General features: G+C 39.7%; 2 protein-coding genes across 3 annotated transcripts in view; one reads left to right on the forward strand and one right to left on the reverse strand.

The window, feature by feature from the left end:
• The window catches only part of NMNAT1 (nicotinamide nucleotide adenylyltransferase 1), a 55,517-nt gene extending 30,643 nt beyond the window's left edge, over positions 1-24,874 (reverse strand). Inside the window, exons 1-2 of the mRNA XM_015099223.4 lie at positions 24,791-24,874; positions 251-416 (exon numbers count right to left, since the gene is read on the reverse strand). The gene's annotated coding sequence lies outside the window, so the exon portion shown is untranslated. The remainder of the gene's footprint in view (positions 1-250; positions 417-24,790) is intronic.
• LZIC (leucine zipper and CTNNBIP1 domain containing) lies at positions 23-25,204 on the forward strand. 2 transcript variants are annotated; one of them, XM_042257272.2, is made up of 8 exons: positions 23-74; positions 610-768; positions 4,023-4,131; positions 5,645-5,780; positions 6,349-6,447; positions 7,750-7,845; positions 8,143-8,224; positions 16,594-25,204. In XM_042257272.2, the coding sequence occupies exons 3-8, from the start codon at positions 4,031-4,033 to the stop codon at positions 16,653-16,655; spliced, it is 576 nt and encodes a 191-aa protein (XP_042113206.1). In that variant the 5' UTR covers positions 23-74; positions 610-768; positions 4,023-4,030; the 3' UTR covers positions 16,656-25,204. The 2 variants fall into 2 exon arrangements, with proteins under 2 accessions (XP_042113206.1, XP_004013786.1); XM_004013737.5 differs by lacking the exon at positions 16,594-25,204 and adding an exon at positions 8,716-15,110.
• The last annotated feature ends 512 nt before the right edge of the window (positions 25,205-25,716 follow it).

Raw genomic sequence — 25,716 nt, forward strand, 5'->3', positions numbered from 1 at the left:
GGGGCCCCTGGCTCCTAACTCTGGAACCTTCGGGTAGGCGGAGGTGGAGAGGGGACCTCGAGAGCCCTGAGGAGGTAGTTTGATTTCTGGTCTGGGACGAGCGGAAGAGTTTTGGGGACAGCGGATTCCCGGCGACCTCTGGTGGCAGCCGGGCCTAGTCGAGCCCGCCGCCGCAGGGCCCAAATGTGGGAGCTTCAAGTTCTCCGGTGGGAAGTGGGATTTGGGGCTGTGACCGGAGCTGCTTCCTTACCGCGTCCGAATGCTTGAGGTCCGCTGCTCATTTCCAGGCAGGAAAACTTGTGCGCTCCACCTTGACTGTTTCCGTGCTTCTGGGTTGGACAGCTTCCCTCAAGGCAGGTCCGGGTGCGGGGTTCTCCTTTGTCACCCCTCTTGACTTCAGAAAAACCTGAGAACGACTGTCGGAGACACAGTCGAGAGAAAATGGGTTTCTCCCCCTTCCTCCAACCCCCTACCGCCCATTTGAAGTCTTCCTCGAAAGAGAGGTTTTGTTATATTCTCTGGCTGCCTAAGTGGAATTTTCGGGACTGCTTTAGGCCACGTTTATATATAGTAAATAAAACCACTCGTTAATCGTTTCCTTTTTCCCAGACAACTCCACCCCTAGGTGGTTTGAACTCTGAGCCTGTTTAGTCCTGATGAGAAGTTTCGCTTTCCTCAAGTTTAAGACGCTTGGAACTTCAAGAATTGGAGGTTTATGCCAATTGAGACCGGTCAGCACTGAGCAGAGTTAAGAGTACTAAGAGACAGGTGAGCGTGAATGAGTAACTTCGTCTCCAGATTAATTTTTGAGAGTATTCTGTAGTTTTGGTAAAAGGTGCACCACCTTTATTGGATACTAGGTGGTGCCCGCGAGTTAATCTTTCTGAGCTAAATCTCAAATAATGTAGCATCAGGGTAGGGTTTTTAAAGAGTTTCTATCTTCCCTGAAATTGTTTTAAAATACCCTTACCTGGAGAAGGAAATGGCAATCCACTCCAGTACTATTGCCTGGAAAATCCCATGGACAAAGGAGCCTGGCAGGCTACAGTCCATGGGGTCGCAAAGAGTCGGACACGACTGAGCGACTTCACTTTCCTTTCACTTAGTGCCTTTATACAGTTCATTCAGTTATTGACTATCTGGTTTGTATTAAGTGCTGAAGACTCTAAGAAAGGATTCAGACTCAATTTTCTGCTCGCAGTTTACAGTCTGGAGAGGAAGACAAACCACAAGCTATAATGAAATCACATATAATTCATCAGATATAGTGCTTAATAGAGACTAAGATGTAGAATGCAGTGGATAAAGCAGTCAATTCTCATTATTCGTTTACTTTTATTCGTTTGTTTATCCAGTACTTTCTGTCTGCCCAGCATTGTGCTAGTTGGTGGTGTGTAAAGAAAATGTAAAACCCTTATTCTCAAATAAGTCACAATCGAGTGACTGGGAGGGAACCAAGGAAGGCAGTATGGAGAAGGCGAAATTTGACCTTGAAGAATGAATGATTTGGCCTTGATAAATAGAAAAAAAAAAACAACAAACAGGCTCAAAAGAGAAAGATGAAAGTGCATGATATGCTTTGAAACAGTGAGTAGTCCAGTGTGGTTAGACTGTAGGAAATTAAGCCTGAAAAGACACTTTATTTTACATTAGGTTTCCCTTGACTTACACTGAAAAATTCAACAGATTTAAAATAAAATTTCAATGTGTATTTCCAGGAGAAATTATACATGAGACATAGTTACAGTAAATTACTTTCTGGCTAACCTATTATACATGAACTAAGCTATAATAAATTACACTTCTGGCTATAATGTAGTTCATTTATGTTTACATATTCATGATTGTAGATGATTTCAGCCAATTTTTTAAAATACAGTAAAAAAAATATAACATGCAGTAGTAAGTCTAGCTTTTCACTGACTGCATCCTGTTTTGAATATCATATAAGGAATCTCCTTCATTAAAGTTCCACATGTGGAATCACTTGGAAATGATTAAGTGTAGGAAAATTTTAAGTGCTTTCAAAAGTTACCCTGAAAGAAAGAAAGTGAAAGTTGCTCAGTCTTGTCCAACTCTTTTCGACCCCATGGACTATACAGTCCATAGAATTCTCCTGGCCAAAATACTGGAGTGGGTAGCTGTTCCCTTCTCCAGTGGATCTTCCCAAGGATTGATTCTTTACCAGCTGAGCCACCAGGGAAACCAAAAATTTACCCTAGGATTTAAGTTTTGATGAATATACCTAATATTAATGTTTCCTAAAAGGAATGTGAGTGTAATTTCTGTAAATGGAAAAACTCAAACACTATAAATGTTAAGGTAAATGCATGCAATATCAATACACCAAATCAGGAGCTTTCCTATACCTTAGCAATAATCAGAAATTGTAATAACAGGGACTTCCTTGGTGGTCCAGTGGCTAAGATTGCACTCACAATGCAAAGGCCCTGAATTCAATCCCTGGTTAGGGAACTAGATCTCACAGGCTGCAACTAAGATCTCACATGCTGCAACAAAGACCTGGCACAGCCAAATAAATAAATATTAAAAAAAAAAAATAGAGAAACTGTAATAACAAAACCACTATTTCCAATATTAACAAAAAATACAAAATGTCTAAGAACAGCCAGTGTTCAAAGCCTTTGTGAGTAATGCTTTTTTTTTTTTTAACTAAAGACCATGAAAGAAAGCCTAGGTAATTGGAGAGATATATTGCTTAATTGAAAGATTCAAATTTCAAGGATTCAGGTTTTATCAATATTAATTTTAATGTAACTCTTGTCAAAATTTCAGTTGAATTTTGGGAACTAGTGTCAAACTGATTCTTAAATTTATTTATAAGAGAAAATGTACAAGAATAGCCAAGAATTTGGAGGAAAAAACCCACAATAATAAAAGTAACTCCTTATCAGTCATCTGTATACACAAACTTTAAAGCTGTAATAAATAGCAAAGTAATTCCTTAGGACCAGAATATTGTCAATGAAACAGAGTCTGTTTCTATTGAATCTCAAAGGTAGCATAAATAAATACCAGTAGAACAGTTTTGGGGCAGTTAGTTATCCATTTGAAAGAAAATTAAAGATCCCTATTTCACAGCACTAACAACAACAAAAAAAAACTGTGGATGCTTAAAGAGCTCAATGTAAAAAAATATCTATAAAAGTCTTAGAATACAAAATAGTATATTTTTTGGAATTCCTGGTGGCCCAGTGCTTAGGACTCAGTGCTTTCACTGCCAGGGCTCAGGTTCAATCCCTGGTTGGAGAACTAAGATCTTGCAAATTCTGTGGCACAGACCCCTCTGCCCCTCCCCCCCCCCCCCCCAAAACCAAAATAGTATATATTTGAAAATCTTGTAGGGTTAGAGCCTGCTTTCATGGGACACAAAACTAAGAAGACGTAGAGAGGATAGGTTTGGCCATTAAAAATAATAATTTACCATAACAAAAAACACCATAGGTAAAATTTTAAATTAGGAGATAAGAGGTAATATTTGCAACATAAAAACAAAAGACTGTATATCCATATTATATGAATCAGTAAGAGAAAGATAATCCCATAGAAAAATGGGCACATTTCCGGAGAAGAAATTCATATCAAAAGTTGTTCATGCCTACAAGTCATTAGGTAAATGTACACAAAGGTCAACAAGATAACACTAGGAGAATTCTGAGTCCTGGAGTGTACTTACTAAGAATGAAAAAGGATGTTAAAATGAATCTTGTGGAGCAGAGGCACACCTGATCTGTTTCCTTATGAAGCTGTCTTTTCATCTATCAAATTTGTTTAGTAAGATAGATCAATAGTTAAAACTTCTGATTAATTTGTCAAGTCAATTAAGACTGCCAGGCATTTTTGTGGGGGTGTTTATATGAATTTAAACTTTTCTGTTTCTTTGCACAGCTATCTTCCCCACACCTGTAGCTCAGAAAGAGTATAATCTAGTTTAAATTACACTGCTATATTGAATCATTTCAAATAACCGGTACTGCATGTGGGTTTATTGTTCTCCTTAGAGATTAAAATGGCTTCCAGAGGAAAGACAGAGACAAGCAAACTAAAGCAGAATTTAGAAGAACAGTTGGATAGACTAATGCAGCAATTACAAGATCTGGAGGAATGCAGGTAATAGTATAATTGTATACTGCTGTGCTGTAAAATGGCGTTTTTTTCTATAGTTAGATTATAAGCTCTGTGTGTGCAGTCCTATGTGTGATTCTGATTTCCCCTGTAATGTTCTTCACAGTGCTTTGTCTGCTGGACAACTAAATTCAGTATAGGTTTTAGAGTTAAAGAGCAAGTCTTTAGCTTAATTACAAAGTGAGTGTGAACTTGGGCAAAATGCTTAACCACCTTGAGTTTCCGTTTCCCCAAGTGTGAAATGGAAATAATAACACCCATCTTGTCTTCAGTATTTAAAGTAGCCCTGCCTTGTATCAAACTGAAAAAGTATTACTTGAACTTTCTGGTGTGTGCTCTCACCATTAACTGCTCAAAGGTCTAAGATTGCTCATTGCCTTTTTAATAACCTTGAAGATTGTTGTAAACATTACAGATGAAGAGACTGACTTAATGCTTGGCCCAACGCAAATGTTTATTAAATGGCTTGTTTGGAGTCCCCAGATGGCAAGTGCTGCATTGTTGTGTTTCAAAGTACATAAAATTTTATCCACCATTAATATTTTGATGGCTCTGAAGGGGCGGGTGGGCTAGAGAACAGTTGTGCTGGTGGTGGTGATAGTGGATGAGCTTCCTCACCCAGAAAAATCTTCAGCTAGCCTTTTCCCTGATAGGGAATCACAGAGTAGGTAACGAAACTCCCTCAGCACCTGTATGGAAATGACGTTCTCTGGCTCTCCAACAGTAGGAGATCAAACCAGTCAATCCTAAAGAAAATCCAACCCTGAATATTTACTGAAAGGACTGATGCTGTGTAGCTGAAGCTCTAATACTTTGGTCACCTGATGGGAAGAGCCAACTCATTGGAAGAGACCCTGATGTTGAGAAAGATTAAGAGTGGGAGAAGAAGAGGGAAGCAGAGGGTGAGATGATTGGATGGTATCACCAACTCAGTAGATATGAGTATGAGCAAACTCTGGGAGATGGCGAAGGACAGGGAAGCCTGGCATGCTGCAGTCCATGGGGTTGCAAAGAGTTGGACATGAGTTAGCGACTGAACAATGATGATGATGATAATTATGGCTATTTATTAAATACCTATTTTATACCAAGAACTTTTCATATTTCATTTAATGCAAGGAAGGTACTATCATCTGCAGCTTATAAATAAACTGAGTCTTGGCTAGTTAAATATCGTATATTTAACTAAGGTTATACCTAAGGTTATACCATTGATTCAGAGACTGTCTAAAAGGAAGTTATATAGTTTGTTAAGCATGCCTCACTTTGGTAAAAAAAAACAAAACAAGGTTATCAGTGTTGCAGGATAATGCCCACAGTAGTATCTGAACATATCCATTAGATGTATTTTTGATATATTTCCTTTCAGCCTTTTTTCCACCAACATATTTTTTGTATATATATATATGTATTTGAAACCTTGGTGTATAAATACTGATTTTTTTTTGTCTTCTCTTGAAACTCTATATTTTTTGGTATTATGTCCATTATACTTCAGAGAGGAACTTGATACAGATGAATATGAAGAAACCAAAAAGGAAACTCTGGAGCAACTAAGTGAATTTAATGATTCACTGAAGAAAATTATGTCTGGAAATATGACTTTGGTCGATGAACTAAGTGGAATGCAACTGGTAAGCATAATTTACTTACATTGATGACACAATTTGTTGTTTGTTTTCTCAGTAAATATATTTAAAATATTAATAGAAAATATACCCTGTTGAGGGCTTAACTTCTGGAGGAATGTCTGCTAAGTCACTTCAGTCGTGTCCGACTCTGTGCGACCCCAGAGACGGCAGCCCACCAGGCTCCCCCGTTCCTGGGATTCTCCAGGCAAGAACATTGGAGTGGGTTGCCATTTCCTTCTCCAGTGCATAAAAGTGAAAAGTGAAAGTGAAGTCGCTCAGTCATATCCGACTCCCAGCGACCCCATGGACTGCAGCCTACCAGGCTCCTCCATCCATGGGATTCTCCAGGCAAGAGTGCTACTGATGGATAAAACAGCATTTGCTTCCAGATCTTCATCTAGTTGTTTGTTTTACTCCAGTGACTTGCATGGAAATAGCAAATGGAAATTAAAGTTGTAACAGTATTTGATGAACAAAGAAGACCTATTAAAAATTGAAGACCCATCAGTCAAATATTGTAATATTTGATTTGTTGAACTTTTTTTTTTTTTAAACCTTCTTGTATTTCTAGGCTATTCAGGCAGCTATCAGCCAGGCCTTTAAAACCCCAGAGGTCATCAGATTATTTGCAAAGAAACAACCAGGTCAGCTTCGGACAAGGTTAGCAGAGGTAAAGTTTCTTTCAGTTGAGCTAATCACTTTGTGTATTTCTTTTCTCAGCCCAAGAATTTGCTCAGTGTGATGTTCTGACGTTTAAAACTTGGTCAGTTGAAAATGTACAACAGCAAGAGTGAACCCTAATGTAAAGTATAGACTGTGGGTGATTATGATGTGTCAGTGTTTATTCATCAGTTGGAACAAATATACACTCTGATAGGGGATGTTTATAACGGGGCGACTGTGCATGAGTGGGGGAGGCAAGGGATGTATGAGGAATCTCTGTACCTTTTGCTCAATTAACTGTGAACCTAAAACCGCTCTAAAAAGTAGTCTTATTTTAAAAAACTGGTCAGTTGATTTTAGAGCTACAACCCACAGTTTCCTGATAAAATTAATCCTTTATTGATAACAAATACAGAGGTTTAAACAGCATATGGCAGTTGAAATTGGTACTGACTGCCTCTACCAAGACGCCACGTTTAAAGTTTTACTATTTAGTTCTGGAGCTCTGAATTGAAATCCCATCTAGCATTCATTAGCAGCACCAGTGCTTATGCGTGTGTGGCCTTCCCTATCTAAGAATTTCAAACATCCTTGTAAACCTGATACTTGAAGAAGTCTGTTTATAGTCAGGAATATAATTAAGATGTTAATAAGTTATATGCAGCCATTGGTAATTTAATAGCCTAGTGATTAAGAGCATGGACTTGGGACAGATCAGCTGAATTTGTACCCCTGTTCTACTATGGACATATGTGATGTTGGCGGAGTTCTCTTCTTCGGTCTCTTTTGCTGTTTCCCCATTTGTAAAAAGGCAGTAATGATACGTCTTCTGGTTGTTATGCGGTTTAAATGGAGTAATATGTGTATGTGCACTATTACTAATGCAGTTTCTATGTACATAGAATAATACCAAGGCATAGTACATGCTGTCCATGTTTCTGGTGGTAGAGGTGATATTTAATCGAAGTTCCGGGGGACCTGTAACCAGTTGTCTCTTTCAGGCCTGTACACCATGCTTCAGTGTAATGAAATGGAGTTCTTAGAGGTAGCTCCTCTTTAAAGGAAGCTGTTGACCTATTAATTCCTTAGTAGAGTTTGTAACTAAGACCATGGTGATGATTAGTACCAAGAAATATTAGAACTGTGTGAGAACATTCCTATCATGTTTACCTTGAATTATTTCTATAGTTTTTTTATAATATTAATCAGTAAAGGATCTTTTCTTAAAGAAGTAGATCTAAAAAGCTTGATTTTATGCAAAGAATGTTTTTAACTTAAATACCATATGCTTCACATTCATCTGTTATAGATGGATAGAGATCTCATGGTAGGAAAGCTGGAAAGAGACCTGTATACTCAACAGAAAGTGGAGATACTTACAGCTCTCAGGAAACTTGGAGAGAAGGTATCTATATTTAATTGAATATATTAGGTATAAGGAAAATGTGGGAAGTGTTTGATATAGAACCCCCGCCCCTGCTGGTTTCTTGGCTTGCGGGATCTTAGTTCCTGGAGCTAGAACCTGTGCCCCCTGCAGTGGAAGCGTGGAGTCTTTAACCACTGGACCGCCAGGGAAGTCCCTAGTATATAGCTTCTTGATCTGTAATTTAGTTTGTGGTCCTATGACATTCTTAACAGTGGTTCCTAGAACCACTTGTTAACATCTGAACTCAGTCCTTTGGGCTTTGTCTTGTTTGTTTAGCTGACTGCAGATGATGAGAACTTCTTGTCAGCAAATGCAGGTGCTATTCTCAGCCAATTTGAGAAAGTCTCTACAGACCTTGGTGAGTACTCTTGTATTTCTGAAAGCTGGACGTAAATTATTGCTTCAGATTGACAGATGGTGTGGGTGAGATAAAATGATGGTCTTTTCTTGAGTTAGCAATGAAACCAGAATTATTTTCTCTATAAACCTCTTTTAATGGGTTTATTTCCCAATACTTTTTAATTAAAAATAATCAAGTTAGTATAGCTTAATGTTTTAAAAACATTTGTAAGCTAAATGTAAATATAAAAGTAAATTAAGATTTTATAGGTTCTATTTCATACCTGAATTAAAGTGTCTGTAACCAATAAATTGCCTGTGTAGCTGAGCTGTTTGTGCAAGGGAAGGAAATTGGGATGGCAGTGGGAAGGTTTAGGGATAATGCACCAATAATAGAAGCTCATTTTATTTCCTATTTTAGTATCAATGTGATAGGTTTTCCTTTCTTTACCTGGAACTGTAAATGCATTTGAAATGACATCTTTGTTTATTATGTGTCTTTCTCCTTAGGCTCTGGAGACAAAGTTCTTGCTCTGGCAAGTTTTGAGGTTGAAAAAACGAAAAAATGATATGGTGTGAAAGCTTGGGAGATTGATCACATTCTTATTGTAAATGGTATTTTTCCTCTGGGGAGTTTGAGTTATGGCAGAGAAGTCAAGAGATTCATGAAATGTATACATAACCTAAGAAAAGGTGACAGAAAAACGTACTCACTGCTTTTGTTTATGCCCTTCGTCATTGTGCTTTGTGTAGGGATACACACTTCAGTCATTCTGGCCTTGTTGGGATGGAAGGCCTCATGAACCTTGTTCATTATAGTTTGTCTGTTAAAGAGAAAACAGTGTCTCTGCCTGTTTTTATTAAACCTCTCTGCTCTTAAGTGCTGATAGTAAGTGAAAAGATGTGAAGTGACAGTTCTTTTCTGCTCATAATTTATCCCCATTTGTTGGAGTAAATAATGTAGCAACATCAATAGACCTCATATATGTTCATAGCATTTTAGAGTTCTATGTGATCTTAGAAATCATACATACAAGGAAAATGAGGCTCAGAAAGAGCAAGTGACTTGTTTGTAGTCTTATTAGAGACAGAGCTGGGGATAAGACTTGGGTGTCCTGTCAGTGTAATGTCCATTGAGTTTTATTTGTTTATTTTGTGCTACTTTTAAAAAATAATGAAGACGTATTTGTACAAGTCTGTGTTTATGAAAATTCAGTGTCCCAATAAGTTGTCACTGAGGGACTATTCTCCAGCCTGTAAGCTCTCAGTATGAATGGTGCCCATTGTGTCTCTGAGTTTTGAGCTTGGAACAATGGGAGCCCTGTTGCGAGTCTCCTGAGGTGACTTAACCTCCTGTGTTGTTTCACCAGGGAAGCAATTGGAAGTGGCAGCTCGAGGCCCTCCCTGTGTGTGACCTCACCACCCAGAGGGTGGTGACTGTAAACTACTATTTACTCTTCAGTTTTTGGAGAAACACAAAATAAGTTCCAAGGAGTAGCCAGTTTCTCGCTCCTGAGTGTTTAGTCTCTCTGCACACTCAAATATGTAGATTTTCACATACGTATGTACGTCAGCTTGTTTCCCAGGCTCTGGCCACTTTATATTCTTACATGTTTTTGTCAGTATTCTTTTTCTTTTAAAAATGAAAAACATTCTTAAAATGTTTAAAGCTTCTTATATACTGTAAAATCTAGGTGCTCTGCCAACTGGACAAATTAGGGGAACTCAGCTATATTAATGCCTTATATGGAACTTGTAATGGGTAATTTTTTATGTATTGGTTTATGATGATCCAAAACTCATTAAATTGTGACAAACTAAGGAAAAGCAGATTACCTGCTATTTGTTTAGGGCTTTGCGGTCAGTCATCATCATTTCATTATTCTGTGTGTTCTTTTTAACCAAAGTGAAATTCACATGACATAAAATTCACCATTTTAAAGCGTACAATTGAGTACACTCACAGTGCTGTGTGGTGATCACCATTATCTAGTCCAGAACATTTTCATCACCCCCAAGGGAGCCCCATCCTTACTAAGCAGTCACTCACTCCTCTAGCAATCACTCATCCACTTCCTATCTCTGTGAATTTACCTATTCTGGACATTTGGTATAAATGGTATTATATAGTATGGGACCGTTTGTGTCTGGCCTCTTTCACTGAGCATACTGTTTTTGAGGTTAATCCACATTGTCGCATGTATCAGTGCTTCGCTCATTTTTAATGGCTGAAAATACTTGCTTGTGTGGGTACCATATTGTGTTTATCCATTTATCTCTTGATGGACATTGTGTTTTTTCTCCACTTTTTGGCTGTTGTGAATGGTGCTGCTGCTAGCTCAGTTGGTAAAGAATTTGCCTGCAGTGCAGGAGACCTGGGTTCGATTTCTAGGTCGGGAAAATCCCCTGGAGAAGGAAATGGCAGCCGACTCCAGTATCCTTCCCTGGAGAATCCCATGGACAGAGGAGCCTGGGAGGTTACAGTCTGTGAGGTAGCAAGAGTTGGACACGACTTAGCAACTAAACTACCACTACAATGAACGTTAATGCATAAGTATTTGTTTGAATACCTACTTTCACTTCTTTTGGGTATGTACCTAGGAACAGAATTGCTCTTTTGGGTGTTTGGGGTTTTTTTTTAAATTCATAGCAATATTTTCCCTTCCCTTTCAGTAGTAGTAGGACAAGGAAAATTGGAAGTATTTTATATTTGAAAGGGGCCTAAATGAATCTGGAGTCCTTAAACTTTGGTTTCCCTTAAACTTTCTGTAAGACTAACCTAAGTGAAATATTTTGCCATTAATCACAATAATGTATTCATTTTGTAAGGAATGACTACTACTCAATTTAAAATTAATCTTCCTTTGATAGTGGCCAGGTTTGCAGTGCCTAGCAAGACACTGGCAGTCAGGGCCGTGTGACCTATGGTAGGTTACTTAATCTTTTTGAGCCTAATTTTTCTCTTCAGTTGAGTGGGAGCTACCCACTATATAGGATTACTGTGCATTGTCCTCTCTTTGTTAATATAGAAAGATGTTTTACATTGGAGCTAATCTACCATTTAAGTTTTTTCAAATGCCATATGATATATTTTGTTTCACAAATTTGGTATCAGTTTAATTTGAAAAGTGAATACTTTGAAAAGTCTGTTTAATAACTGTAGTTATTAAATTACTTGTAAAGTATGTTTATATTCATATTTTGCTGTATTTAATCTTCTGGTTTTTTAGACCGCTTGGGAGGTCTCAGACTGCAATAACTAATTAGGTCAAGCTAATATTTTAATGAAAGAATACCTGCATTTATCAAAAAACTGGGGTTGCCACAGAAGTAAATTCTAGTGATCAAGTGCCCAACCTGGCTGTTTAAGGAAATATAATTTGAAACAATTTCTGTTTCAATGTTTAGCTTTTTTTTAAACCTGGTGAGTGGTTAAGTTAGGTATTCTAGGTGGGTGGTAGAAGAAGGAATCAAGCATTAGAATGAGTTATCCCCAGGAATGAGTTGGAGTTGGAACAGATGGATTTTTAACTTTGGTTGTTAGGCCTCTTATTGAAGACGCTCAGCCAGAGAACGATCATCTAAGGCAAAATGAAAGACTGAGCAAATCCACTGTTAGAAGAGTGTCTTATTACAGGGAATGGTGGATAGTTTGAAAGTATTACAGCAAAAATAAACCTGGACCATTTTGCCTGGAGCTTTTCAACTACTTTCCTGTCCATTTTTTTCTTATTCTAGTCATTACCAAGACCAAAAAACACTCTTTGCTTCTGAAAATGTTTTTCAGGCATTAATATGTAAATTTAAACTGTTAGCATTCCCACAGACCCCCATGAATAAGCTGTAATTGCTTCCAGTCTGTGTAGCCTTGGAATTAAACTGAGGAAACTAGTATTTAGTATATTCATTAAGTTGGAAAAAGTAGGTTAGAAATACGGTTCTACTAGGTATGGCCTTTTGACACCCTCACTCTCTTTTTGAAAGCCCCTCTCCCTGTTCACACTAACAGCAAAGCGGAGACACTGAGCTGCTGAAGGGACCTGAAAACAAGGGGTCAGTGGCATTCTTGAGAGTTCGCAGTGGAAAGTCCATGCTGTTCCAGGCAGAGGGACCACTGGAGAGGTTTGAGGCTGTCAGTTTGTAGCTTCCTAATGCTTGGTTGTTTTCCTCTGAGAACATCAGATTCCTTGCAGCCTCAGACAATGGACAACCATTGAAAATAAACAAGTAAAAATATTTTCCATAAAGGAGGTCAAGGAGAGCCACCAGTTTTCTTTTGAATTAAAAAAGAAGATAATGCTAGTAAAAATTCTTATTAAGATTATGCATCAGTCACAGGTCCTCTGCCCCAAATGCTGGTAACTGTGACCGTGAACTTCTGAAGCCTTCCCAGAAGAACTTCTGATTGTGTGTTTCTGTCATAATTTCATTACATGGTTTAAAAGTTTGTCATCTTAACTGTCTGTTTATTCCAAAATGTCTTAGTAGTTCAAGTACTGTTTTTTTGGTTACTGCTAAATTGTCATATATACATGGGACTTTTCTTTCCTATAAGAAAGAGTTCAATGATTTTTTTTTTTTCCCACTTTTGGCTTGTGTGGTAACTAGATTCTTTAGGCCTGGCCTTATTCCCACAGTATTCATAAACTAGGCCAAGTTGAAAACTGAGGCAGTGACCCTTGATGATAGTCAAAGAGATAAGTAATTTAGGTAAAAGCAGATATTTGGCCTGGATTAGACTATACGTGATTGCCTTAATCCTATGGTTGACCATGTTTTTAGAAAATGTGGTGGTTTTTTTTTTTTACTTCATCTTTCAAAAAGATTTTTTTTTCTGGCTGCCCTCCTCAGCATGCAGGCTCTTAGTTCCCCAAATTGGGGTCGAACCCATGCCCCCTGCAGTAGATATGCAGAGTCCTAACCACTGGAATGCCCAGGAATTCCCTTAATTTTTTTTTTTAAACTTTGTTAACACCTCAAATTTTACACCAAGTTTATTCTACGTCTTGGTAAATTATACCTTAGATTTGATTTATAAAGCTTTGAGCTTATAAATCAATTGTACTTCAGTAAAAATAAATAAATTTTTTAAAGACAGCAGAACTGTAAGAAGCAGTAAGTCTGGCATCCTGTGTCAGTGCTTGGAAGAGAGCCACCCACCAATCAGGAAAGTTCACTTTAAACTCTTGGAAGCAAGAAATAAACTTCTATTGTGTTTGAACCACCAAAACAAACAAAAGCTTCTGGGCTTTTTCTTTTATTTAAATATTTTTGTTTCATAGTTACCCAGGAGATGAGCATTTGTAATTTTGGAGCGGACAGGCAAAATCTTAGTCCATTAGCCTCAGCCTCGTGGCGTTTCTTTTCATCCTGCCTTCCAGAAGTGTGCACTGTTTATTCCTCTGCAAGAAAATATGAGCAAGTAAAAGAGTACATGCAGACAGAACCTAAATATGCTTTTCACTCTCAGGAAGGAAAACGTAGACTCTTGTCTCTAACCTGTGCGCTTGGGGTAGAGATGAGGGATGTGAGTGTGTACTCGTGTGTGTGCCTGCCTCCAGGGAGCCTGACTGCTCCCACAGTGCTGGCTCAGATGACTGCCCATGGTGCTGCTCTTGCCAGAGAGGGTGGCTGATTATGCCAGGTTAATTTTGTTACAAAGTACTGGACAGATTGTGGATACTAGGCCCTTTTGGTTTGAAAAACCCAAAATGTACTTTTTCCTGGTGAGAATTAGGTCTTGAAAGTGAAGAGAATGTGCTTTAGAGAAATCTTAACAGTAATTCCTATGTGGAAGCCAGGATAGATTCTTCTATCTGCTCCCTCGTCTGATTGTGATGTTGTCTATTCTTCATCACACATATATTGAGTGCTGATACATGACAGGCATTACCTAGCTCTTTTTTGTTAAATTTTCTAAAATATATATTGGATAGAGTCTTTAAAAAATAAGACTCTTAAGTGTTTATATGGTAACAGAGGTTTAGATGTCAGACTGTATCATCAAGAGATTTGTTTTATAATGATAAAATCGTGTTTTAAATAGACCTAAATCTCCACCCAGTCTGTTACTCTGTTTTAGTTGGATGGGTCCTTAGAATCATTATTTCAGATGTGTATTCACATATTGTAAGAAGGATTACACTTGGAAATAATTCTGATCTGTACAATTTGAACTAAATGATCTCTTTCATCTATATTTACCTCATTTTAAAATCTATCTTGTAGGGAGTTAAGTGGTTTTCTAGTGACTTTCACTGCTGTGGGCCTGGGTTCAGTCCCTGGTGAGGGAATTAAGATCCTGCAAGCTGCGCAGAGGGGCAAAATACTAAAATTATAAAATCAAATCATTAAAATGCATATCTCACTAAAATACAATTGATCCTTGAACAATGTGGGGGTTGGAAGTACCCACCGTCTGTGCAATTGAAAATCCATGTATAACTTGACAGTCAGCCCTTGGTAACCATGGTTCCACATCCATGCATTCAGCCAACCACAGATTGTGTAGTACTGTACTATGTATTTAGTAAAAGACATCTGGGTATAAGTTGACCCACACAGTTCAAACCCATGTTGTTCAAAGGTTAAGTTGTTTTGGAGAATATTGAATGGAGAGAAAGTGAGAATACTCCTATAGGGGAGGAAAAAATATCTTTCCTCTACTTTTTTGTGTTCTTGACTGGTACCCCTATAACAAAGGCAGATTAACAGGAGAAAAGCATACAGATTTATTTCCTGTAAGTGTTATGTGACATGGGAGCCTTCATAAGGAAATGGAAGACCCAGAGAAGCCATTAAACCTGAGTGTTTTCATGCTAGATTTGTTGATGAGTGAAAAGTCTTGGGAAAATGTGATAGAACAGAGGTGAGCTAAGTGTAATAAACTGAGAGAAACAGCCGTATCTGTTTGTTCCAATTGTTTTATGTTTGGTCTTCAAAGGTAAGGATGCTCCTTCCTTCCAGGTGTTGGGGAGGGTACATCTCATATGAGGGTTTTGTGACCTGCTTCATGGGAAGGTCAAAAGTATTATTCATGCCATTTCTCAAGTTCCTTCAGCTTAAAATATTCAATCTGCAAAGGTGCCATATCGTGGGATGGTGTGTCCTCTGAACCCTGTCACTGCATTTCTAGTCCTAATTGTGCCACTCTTTCATATTTAACTTTGGCCCCAGTTTGTTAAGTCACCTCTATATATTCACGTAGATACTTTGTGAAGGATGGTTATTAAATGTCTAAATTGCTTTGAAGCTACAGTATAAGGAACTGTATGAAATTAAATAATGCCATTTTCATTAAAATTATATAAAATCTTTAAATATACATTTTAAGAATACTAAGTAAAATGGAGGTGTTTTTGTTTGCTTTGGGGCTTCCCTGGTGGCTCAGATGGTAAAGAATCTGCCTCTAATGCTGGTGACCAGGGTTTGATCCCTGGGCCAGGAAGATCCCCTGGAGAAGGGAATGGCTACCCACTCCAGTATTCTTGCATGGAGAATCCCATAGACAGAGGAGCCTGGTGGGCTACAGTTCATGTGTGTTTGGTTTGGCTAAGGGCAGCTTGTATTCATATCTAGATATTTGAAGTAGGAGGAAATTAAAATCATAAATTAACTAGGAGTATCTAATGTGGGAAAAGCCTACAATTCTGTTTCTCCTGTCTTTTCCTTTTCTTGGATGTGAGGTAAATCACCTTTTCTAAGTTTCCTTTAATGATATAATTTGTGCTAAAGAGATCTTGTAATAACATCAAGACATTCTAGTGAAAGGTTGTTAACTGGATTTGTGGGAATTTGTGTGTTAATATGATAGTCTGTCTCCATAGGGTGTCATTAGCAGCAGAAGTGGAAGGCAAATTACAACCATCCCCTTTATCTTTTCCAGACACTGCAGCCCCTTCAGCATGCTGTTTCTGTATATCTTCTTTGAAAAGAAATTAAGTGGAAATTGCCTGCTCAAAGTTGCTTTAAAAAGTCACGCATGTCACCTGTATGCTAGCTTGAGGATTCCTACCTCTTCCCTATGAGCATGTCTTCTGCTCTGTTCTAAGAAAGCTTTTTCACTTATTAGTAAAAAATAAGTGTCCTTTTCTGTTCTATCTGTAGTTAGCCACCAATTAGTAAAGATGAGCAGAAACACTCCCATGCTGAGCACTGTGCTAGGGGCATAGAAGAGGCTGACACCACTTCGTGATGCGAGCTCTGTGAGCGCCTTTTTATCTCCCAGGAGGGATCCTCAATAGGTTTGGGCTGCCCCCTGGAGCCTGTAGCTATTTCCGTCTAACTCCTCATTAAAGTCAATCCAAGATACTGCTAAAGCCTTTGGATTCTTTAAGTGAATTGCCTCCACTTGAATTCAGCTAAAAATGCTTCACTTTCACTCCCCAGGGCTGCTTCCAAGCTGCATGAACTCTCCTCTCCTCAGCCTCACACCCCACCAAAAATATTGATGTCCACACAGCAAGACTAGCTTCTTATTAGAGATCCAGGACTGTTGCTGTGAATGCGTGCCTAACTGTAAGAAGAGAAAAAAGAATGAATCCTAGTTAAATCTGAGCACAAAAATGTGACATAAATCAGGACTTGGGGGGGGGGGGGTGGGGACAGATTTGCTTTCCTCTCAAATAATTTTTTTTAAGAAAAAATGCACCAAAAACCCCCATGCCCCCCAAAATAAATTAGATCTAAAAATTGATGAGAGTACATAGCACTATGCCAGACTTTTCCATTGTAAACTGAGTTTCTACTATGCCTTTCTAAACTGATAATATTATATAGTTTTATATTCTATTCTTTTTGCCTTTTCATACTGTCTATGGGGTTCTCCAGGCAAGAATACTGGAGAGGTTGCCATTTCCTTTTCCAGTGGACCACGTTTTGTCTGAACTCTTCACTCTGACCCGTCCATCTGGAGTGGCCCTGCAAGGCATGGCTTACAGCTTCATTGAGTTATGCAAGCCCCTTCACAAGGTTGTGATCCATGATCAAACCTGTCATTCCTAAAGGAAATCAACCCTGAATATTCATTGGAAGGACCAATGCTGGGAAAGATTGAAGGCAGGAGGAGAAAGGGATGATAGAAGATGAGATGATTGGATGGCATCACCAACTCAATGGACATGAATTTGAGCAAACTCAACCACATCATGCGAAGAGTTGACTCATTGGAAAAGACTCTGATGCTGGGAGGGATTGGGGGGAGAAGGAAAAGGGGATGACAGAGGATGAGATAGCTAGATGGCATCACCGACTCGATGGACGTGAGTTTGAGTGAACTCTAGGAGATGGTGATGGACAGGGAGGCCTTGCGTGCTGTGATTCATGGGGTCTCAAAGAGTCGGACATGACTGAGCAACTGAACTGAAATTTGAGATGGTAGAGGACAGAGGAGCCTGGCATGCTGCATCCGAGTTGGACATGACTTAGTGACCAAACAACAATATATTCTATCCAGTAAAGTCTTTGGCAAAATGAAACCAATTGTTTGGGGACTAAGGCAAGGTGGATTAGGATGGGGAAAGCAGTAGATTCTACAAATTTATTTTCCATGCTTACTCCTTGGAAGGAAAGTTATGACCAACCTAGATAGCATATTCAAAAGCAGAGACATTGCCAACAAAGGTCTGTCAAGTCAAGGCTATGGTTTTTCCTGTAGTCATGTATGGATGTGAGAGTTGGACTGTGAAGAAGGCTGAGTGCCGAAGAATTGATGCTTTTGAACTGTGATATTGGAGAAGACTCTTGAGAGTCCCTTGGACTGCAGGGAGATCCAACCAGTCCATTCTAAAGGAGATCAGTCCTGGGTGTTCTTTGGAAGGAATAATGCTAACGCTGAAACTTCAGTACTTTGGCCACCTCATGCGAAGAGTTGACTCATTGGAAAAGACTGATGCTTGGGAGGGATTGGGGGCAGGAGGAGAAGGGGATCACAAAGGATGAGATGGCTGGATGGCATCACCAACTCGATGGACATGAGTTTGGGTGAACTCTGGGAGTTGGTGATGGACACGTAGGCCTGGCGTGCTGCAGTTCATGGGGTCGCAAAGAGTCGGACATGACTGAGCTTCTGGGACTAAAGCATGGAAAATACCTTGATCATATCTGCTTTGATATATTGGAGTATCACTCGACAAGTATTTATTCAGATCTTTTTCCCTTGAGGTAGAATACACCGCCTTATCTTGCAGTTTTGGGCCTGGCCATTAGACTGAATTTGACAAATGGGATGTTTATGGAGATGTCTTCAGCATGCTCACACAGTTTGACTTGGGGCCCTTGCTCTTCAGTTCATCTTGAGAGGGAAGTGCCCTGTATGGCCTCTGGTTCAAGGAGAATAAGCCGATATAGAGCAGACTTAATCCCAGTCTGCCGCTAAACCCTGTTGATTTCAGCCTCACCCCACAGAGTCACAGTCAGCCCACAGCCTGAAGCACACCCACACCAGCCAATTTGCTGACCCCGGAACAAAAGCCACAAATGCTTGCTAAGCCACTGAGTTTCGAGGTGGGTTTTTATGCAGCACGCACTCACTAATATGCCATTCTTATTCCACTTGAGTCCATTCTCCTTGCAGAAACCATAGTCATCTATTTAAGTACAAATCAAACCATGTTATATCGTTGTTTAAACCTTTGGGGAATGAATTCTAAATGTTCAGCATGACCTATAAATTCTTGCATGAGAGGGGCCTGACCTCATTCCCCATCACTCTGCATTCTAGTCACCAGCCTTCTCTCTCAGTAATTTAATCTCACCACCCTCTCATTCTTCCTGATGACCTTGTTATGGGCTGGTTCCACTGTGTGCTATCCTTTTTCTCTACTCTTTGCTTAGTTAACTCCTACTTATACCTCAGGTGTAAGCTTAAATGTTATTTTCCAAAGAACTTCCAAAGGAAGCTCTCCCTGACCCTAATACAAGGTGGTGGTTGTGGTTTAGTGACTAAGTCATATCCGACTCTTTGCAACCCCATGGATGGTAGCCCACCAGGCTCCTCTGTCCATGGGATTTCCCAGCAAGAATACTGGAGTGGGTTGCCATTTCCTTCTCCAGGGGATCTTCCTGACCGAGGAATTGAGCTCACGTCTCTGGAAAATCCTATGGACAGAGGAGCCTGGTAGGCTACCGTCCATGGGGTCACAAAGAGTCGGACACGACTGAGTGACTTCACTCACTTCTGAATTGGCAGGTGGATTTTTAACCCCCAAGCCACTAGTTCCCAATTATATGGCCTCAGAGCCCTTTGTATTTCAGCTTTTAGCACTTAACTATAATTGCAATGAATTATTGAAGTGTGTAATTCATTGTTCTATGTCTCACCCATCATGAGGGCAAGGACAACATGTGTCTGATTTACTGCATTATCCCCTGCTTAGAACAGTGACCTGTAATTGGCTAAAGCGACTAGGCTTGAACAAAAGTCGGGATACATAATAGCTCACATGTGAAATGTTAATGAAGTTCTGAATCAGTTCAAATGAAACGTCCTGTAGGAAACTAGTGAAAGGTAATGTGAATATTGGAACAAGGTCAGAAAAAGACACCTGCAAGGAAAACACAGTCTCTCCTTAGTCACAGAGCAAGGTTAGCTACAGTAATAATGAGCATTAAATCTCTAAATGTTAGTGAATTAGAAATGAAAACTTGATTTTAAGAGGAAATGTCACTAGCTGCCAGGGAATTGATAATTTGCAAAGGCTGCACTGCAGAACTACCAATGAGTTTCAAACAAATGGAGATCACCCAAGAATTTAAAAATAAGATCAAACTGTGCCTTTTAGGGCTCTTAACTTTTTAAAATAGTGTCACAGCTTATATAATAGGAAGAAACTGTTCTAGGTATCCTGATATATCCAAAGAAAAAGTAAAACCTACCAGAAATGACACAATATTTGGCAAAAAAAATTATTTTATTTTTTGGTTGCGCTTGGTGGCATGCAGGATCTTATTTCCCTGACCAGGGATCGAACCCATGCCCCCTGCAGTGGAAGCGCAGTGTCTTAACCATTGGACCACCAGGAAAGTCCCAACAGTGTTTGAAATTTGAAGTGAATATCTCATGAAGGTTTCAGTACAGAGAAAAGATGGATGGAGCTTCAGCTTAGATAGTCAAGTGTCCTTAGTGTGTATGAGCAAGAAAGACGTATTTCGAGGGGAGACTTGGGACTCACGGCTTCAGGATTCACTAGAATCTGTGAAGACCTGGCTGAGCCTCCTGTCACTTGCTGGCCTGTGATGCCATCAGAGAGGACAGGCTGTGGCAGCCACTTCATATTCCAGTTTGTCAGCAATGTATACAAGTATAACCTAAGTTGTCTTTTCCTTTTTGTAAGGGAAAAAAGTGGTAGAGGATTTTTAAAGATTTCTTTAGCTGTTAAGTAGCTTGGTCTATCTCCCTTGGCTCTATAGCCTGTCCTAATTAAAATGACTTCAACAGAAGCTCCTAGAAGGCAGCTTCCTTCTTTTCCCTTTTGCTGCCTGTGTTGGCTCTCATGTTCTTTGCTTAAATAATTAATAATCATTAGTGTCTGTTATGCAGCGTGTGGGAGAAGAGTGGATAATCTTGGATCCCAGGACATTTGCACTCTGCCTGTCCCCTTTGCATAAGCTTTCATGTGAGGCTCTTCATTAGCTGGCACCACCGGGGTGTAGATTTGCTGCCCTCAGCCTTTTAGTGTTTATTAACTAAAAAAAAAAAAAGCCCCATCCAGTTCACCAGCTGGAGACAAATATTGCTGATGGGAAGTAATTTCCCAGAAGAACAGTTATGAAGAAAGTGAGGAGCGGGGTGTGGAGAAAAGAAAACCACAAAGTTCATTTAGATTGAGCAACCTCTGCTGGACCCAAATGCAAAATCTAAATGTCTGTCACATCACTGCAAATTCTGACCTCAGTCTGACAAATAGCAAACAGCTAAACATATGAGTGTGTAACAGGAGGGTTTATACTCTCAGGTAGGTTTGAAAATTTCTACTCAGAACAGTGAAGGGCAGGCACAGAGCTACAAATATTTGATAATAACAGGCCCCACTACTTGTTAGCAACAATAAGCTGGTGGTCCAAAGGGTGAGGAAAGAATTGCTTGTCAGGGACAATCTTTTAAGTCACACCTAAATAAACTGATAACATTGCAACATCTACAGATATGAAATCCATTGATTTGTGCTTGGGGGGAAAGATAGCTGTTTTGTCATTTATTCCCAGAGAGTAGAGACTCTTTGATTTTAGGGTTGGTAATTTTTTATACTTAGTTGGACAGTAACCAGCAAGGGGAATAAAAGGTGATAAATGAACTGGGAGAAGAGTGGATATTCTTGGATCCCAGGATCCAAGGCTAATAGGCTGAATATTTGGATCCAAACTGAGGCCTTGTGTTGTTTTCTCTTTACTAGATGATTAGAACCTTTGAGGCTACACAGACAAAATACTTTTACAAGACATGTTGGTCTGTTAAAACATTCAGCCAAAGAAATGAATGATTGTTTATTTACATTGTTCCCAAGCACAGTACAAGCAAGGTCCCGTGACGTGGGAAACCTGCACTGTAGGTATCAGATGCTGCAGGAACCAACATTCTGGGGATAGGTTGGCAATGAGCCAGATGTTCACAGCTGCACATACCCCACTCATGACCCCAAATATGTATACCCACTGGTCTACAAAATGCTTTCATCATGGCCTTTAATAATTCCTTATTATCTCCAAAGTAAAATTAGATAAGTTACTTGCCCAGGCAAAAAGGAGAGTGACGCACAGCTGCAGCATGCTTTGTCTGAGGTGTGTGCTTAGCCTTGGTCACTGTCTGCAGAGAAGTTAGAGTTGTGTTACATGTAAACAGGATAACAAACTTCTGTATTACTGGAAATTATTGGTGTTTAAAATTTGGTTTTCAAAACACATAGAGTTGGTTCTTATTTTTCTTTTCCTAAAAAATCTCTTCTTTATTCAGTACAAAGTCTCTTCCTTTCTCTCAAATTCTTACCTTGTGCCTTCTCAACCTGTAGTCAGGAGGCCCCCTTATGGAGTATAATTTGAGGACCACTGTTGCCATAACTACTTCAAACTGTTTTCTTTCCCTGTATCCTGTTGATGCTCCACTGTTGTTTCATACTTGGCCTGAAAATTTTACTGTTAGAGTTATCCCTTTGGTATAGAAGGGGCAACACAAAGCTTTTGGTCTTCCCTGGTGGCTCAGACGGTAAAGAATCCACCTGCAATGCAGGAGACCTGGGTTCAGTCCAAGGGTTGGGGGAAGATCCCCCAGAGGAGGAAATGGCAACCTGCTCCAGTATTCTTCCCTGGATAATTCCATGGACAGAGGAGCCTGGCAGGTTACGGTCCATGGGGTCACAAAGAGTCAGACACGCCTGAGCGACTGACACTTTGACTTTCATAGAGGACAGAGATTTTTTCCTCCAGAAAGCAACTGTTTAAAGATATACATAGGACTTCCCTGGTGGTCTAGTGGTTAAGAATCCATCTGCCAATGCAGGAGACACGGATTTGATCCCTGATCCAGAAATACTCCACATGCTGTGGGACAACTAAGCCCACAGGCCACAACTCTTGAGCCCAAGCTCTGAAGCCCATGTTCTGCAACAGGAGAAATCACATAAATGAGCCTGTGCACCACAACTAGAGAGTAGCCCACAAGCAGCAATGAAGACCCAGTGCAGCCAAAAACAAATAGATAATATACCATAAAAAGATATATCTATGTCGAGGAATGCAGAGAGACCTTCCCGAAAGCTGAAAAAATAAAAATATAGACTCATGAACTTAGTGAAGAATGAGAAGAGGGTTGGGAGCACTGGAGTCTCAGATGGAGATGGGGAAATAGGAGTGGCTATCAGTGGAGGGAAAGTTCTGGGTGCAGTCTTTATGTGTTTGTTTACTCATGCAATAATATTTGTTGAGCATCTACACATGCTGTGCTAGGTAGGAGTGATTCACAGTGACTTCCTTATCCTCCTGGAATTTATGGCCCTGTTGGGACCGGGACTGGCCTAGTATAGGTCAAGAAAAGTTTCCTTTAGTTTGGGATTAGCAGATACAAACTACTATATATAAAATAGGTAAACAACAAGGTCCTACTTTATAGCATGGGGAACTATATTCAATATCCTGCAATAAACCATAATGGAAAAGAACATGAAAAATATGTGTTGTTGTTCAGTTGCTAAGTTGTACCTGACTGTCTGCAACCCCACGGACGGCAGCATGCCAGGCTTCTCTGTCCTTCACTATCTTCCAGAGTTTCTTCGAATTCACGTCCATTGAGTCAGTGATGCTGTCTAACCATTTCATCCTCTGCCGCCCTCTACTCCTTTTGCCCTCACTCTTTCCCAGCATCATTGTCTTTTCCAGCGAGTCAGCTCTTTGTATCAGGTGGCCAAAGTATATCCATATACATATTTTCCCTTCTTTTTCAGCAGTAAAAAAAAGCAAAAAGTATGTGTGTGTGTGTGTGTATATATATATATATATACACATACATATATATACAACTGTATCACTGTGCTGTACATTTGAAACTAACACAGCATTGTAAATCAGCTATACGTCAATAGAAAAAGTCTCCTTGAAAATGACCAAAGAAAACCAAATATTTTGTCAGGTAAAGGGGAGAGAAGTGGGGAAAAGCCACTGATGCAAAGGGAGCTGTATACTCAGGTGTACCAAAGCAGAAGGAAGTACACTGTGATCAAGCAATAGGGAGAAGGCCTGTGTGTAGCAGAAGCCCAGCTGGCAAAGGTGGAACAAGGTCAGGTTGGAGCCAGGTCATGCATGGCCTGGTAGCCATGCTAAAGATACTGAACTTCAGGAAAACAAAAAGAACTCATTGAATAGTGGAGATGTGACAAGATCGGTCCATTTTAAGAAGATCCCTTTAGTTGCTGTGTGGGCAATGGATAGAGTATGGTAGGGGAAGCCTGAACTAGCTCTTGGAAGTTAGTGCTGGAGTTAGGTGAGAGCTGATGATGGGTTACACTGGAGCACAGAAATGGAGATGGTGGGAATTGGGGAGAGTCAAGATGTGATCTGGGGGTGGAAACAACATGGACTGAATATGAGGGAAAAGGGAGACTGTGGTGTGGAAGATACGCTTAAGTTTCCGGTATAAGCAACTCCGGTGGAGTGGGGCCAGCTATTGATGGAGGAAAGACCTATTTGGGGACCTCTTAAGTGTGGGAGGGTGTGTGCAGAATTGGTACAAGGTCTACTGAAACCATGGAACACACCATGAACATGGAACACACACTTTCCTTCCCTCCAAATCTTGGTTCCTTTGTCAAGTTACACTGCCTCATTCTTTCAGAATTTTCCACGAGATGAGCAGACGATGGTGGTAAACATTTTTGAGGTCACATCCTTACAGCTCTTGATCTAATAGGAGAGAAAAGAGCTTCCCTTCATTTCTAATATAAAAAGTTTTAGGGACTTCCCTGGTGGTCCAGTGGTTAAGAGTCTGCACTTCTAATGCAGGGGCATGGATTCCATCCTTGGTCAGGAAACTAAGATCCCACATGCTATGTGGCCAAAAAAACACCCCCAAAGTTTCAGAGAAGGATTCCAATTGGCTCACCTCAGGTCATATCCTCTTCTTAGCGAATGGTCCAGAGAACACAGCATGTGAACTGGTCCAGCTTGAGTTCATGTCTCCCTGTTTGTTTTTCTTGCAGAGGGGAAAGGCTAAGATACTATAAATGGTCATCTCGTCAGCACCTCTGGTGGGTAGAGGGTGGCGAGGAGCAGTTCCCCAAGGGGCAGAGACAGGGCTGGGCTGTCAGAGCTAGCAGATGTTTCCTGCCTCCGAAGCCTTCAGTGTTTCGTTCTAAGACTACAGATGGGGAGAGGCTGAGTTAATTCTGAAGTAATCCTACTATCTAGAGATGCAGAGTTTTCCAACTCTGAGCTGATGGGATGAAGGCCTGACTATGCTGATGAATTTACTGTAATTTTGAACAATAAACAATATATTTATGAAAAATTTGAAAAAGCTTCCATTATTTCACAGTGACACATTTTTTAATACATTCCTTTCCCACATTTATCCTTAAGCATGTACCTTTTTCTGAAATAGAATATATACATTGTCTTGAATAACCAAGCACGTTGTTTACTTTTAATTCATTTGTTTTGTTTAAACATCAATATTTATGTGAAAATAATTTGTGTAAATTTGTTGTATTTGTATGCTCTGTGAAACTTGAAGGATCAGCTAGTAACTGTATAAAGAAATATTGGTTGAACTCTTGTTATGGGCATGGTAGTCTGGATGCTAAGGGAGATACAGACACTGTTTTGACTTATTTCTGGCCTTTAAAAGTTCATAATCTCATGATTTTGATAAAATATTCCTCAATTGTAAGTTAAAAAAAGTTATTAAATCAAAAGTAATATGGACATTAGATAATATAACAGAAAAAAAAAGTATCTTGTATCCTTGTATAGAGAAGGGGAAGAAAAATGAGGGAAGTGGAAGAGGATGGGACAGAAAAGGAGCAGAAA

The sequence above is a fragment of the Ovis aries genome, chromosome 12, assembly GCF_016772045.2.
Source record: "Ovis aries strain OAR_USU_Benz2616 breed Rambouillet chromosome 12, ARS-UI_Ramb_v3.0, whole genome shotgun sequence".
NCBI lineage: Eukaryota > Metazoa > Chordata > Mammalia > Artiodactyla > Bovidae > Ovis > Ovis aries.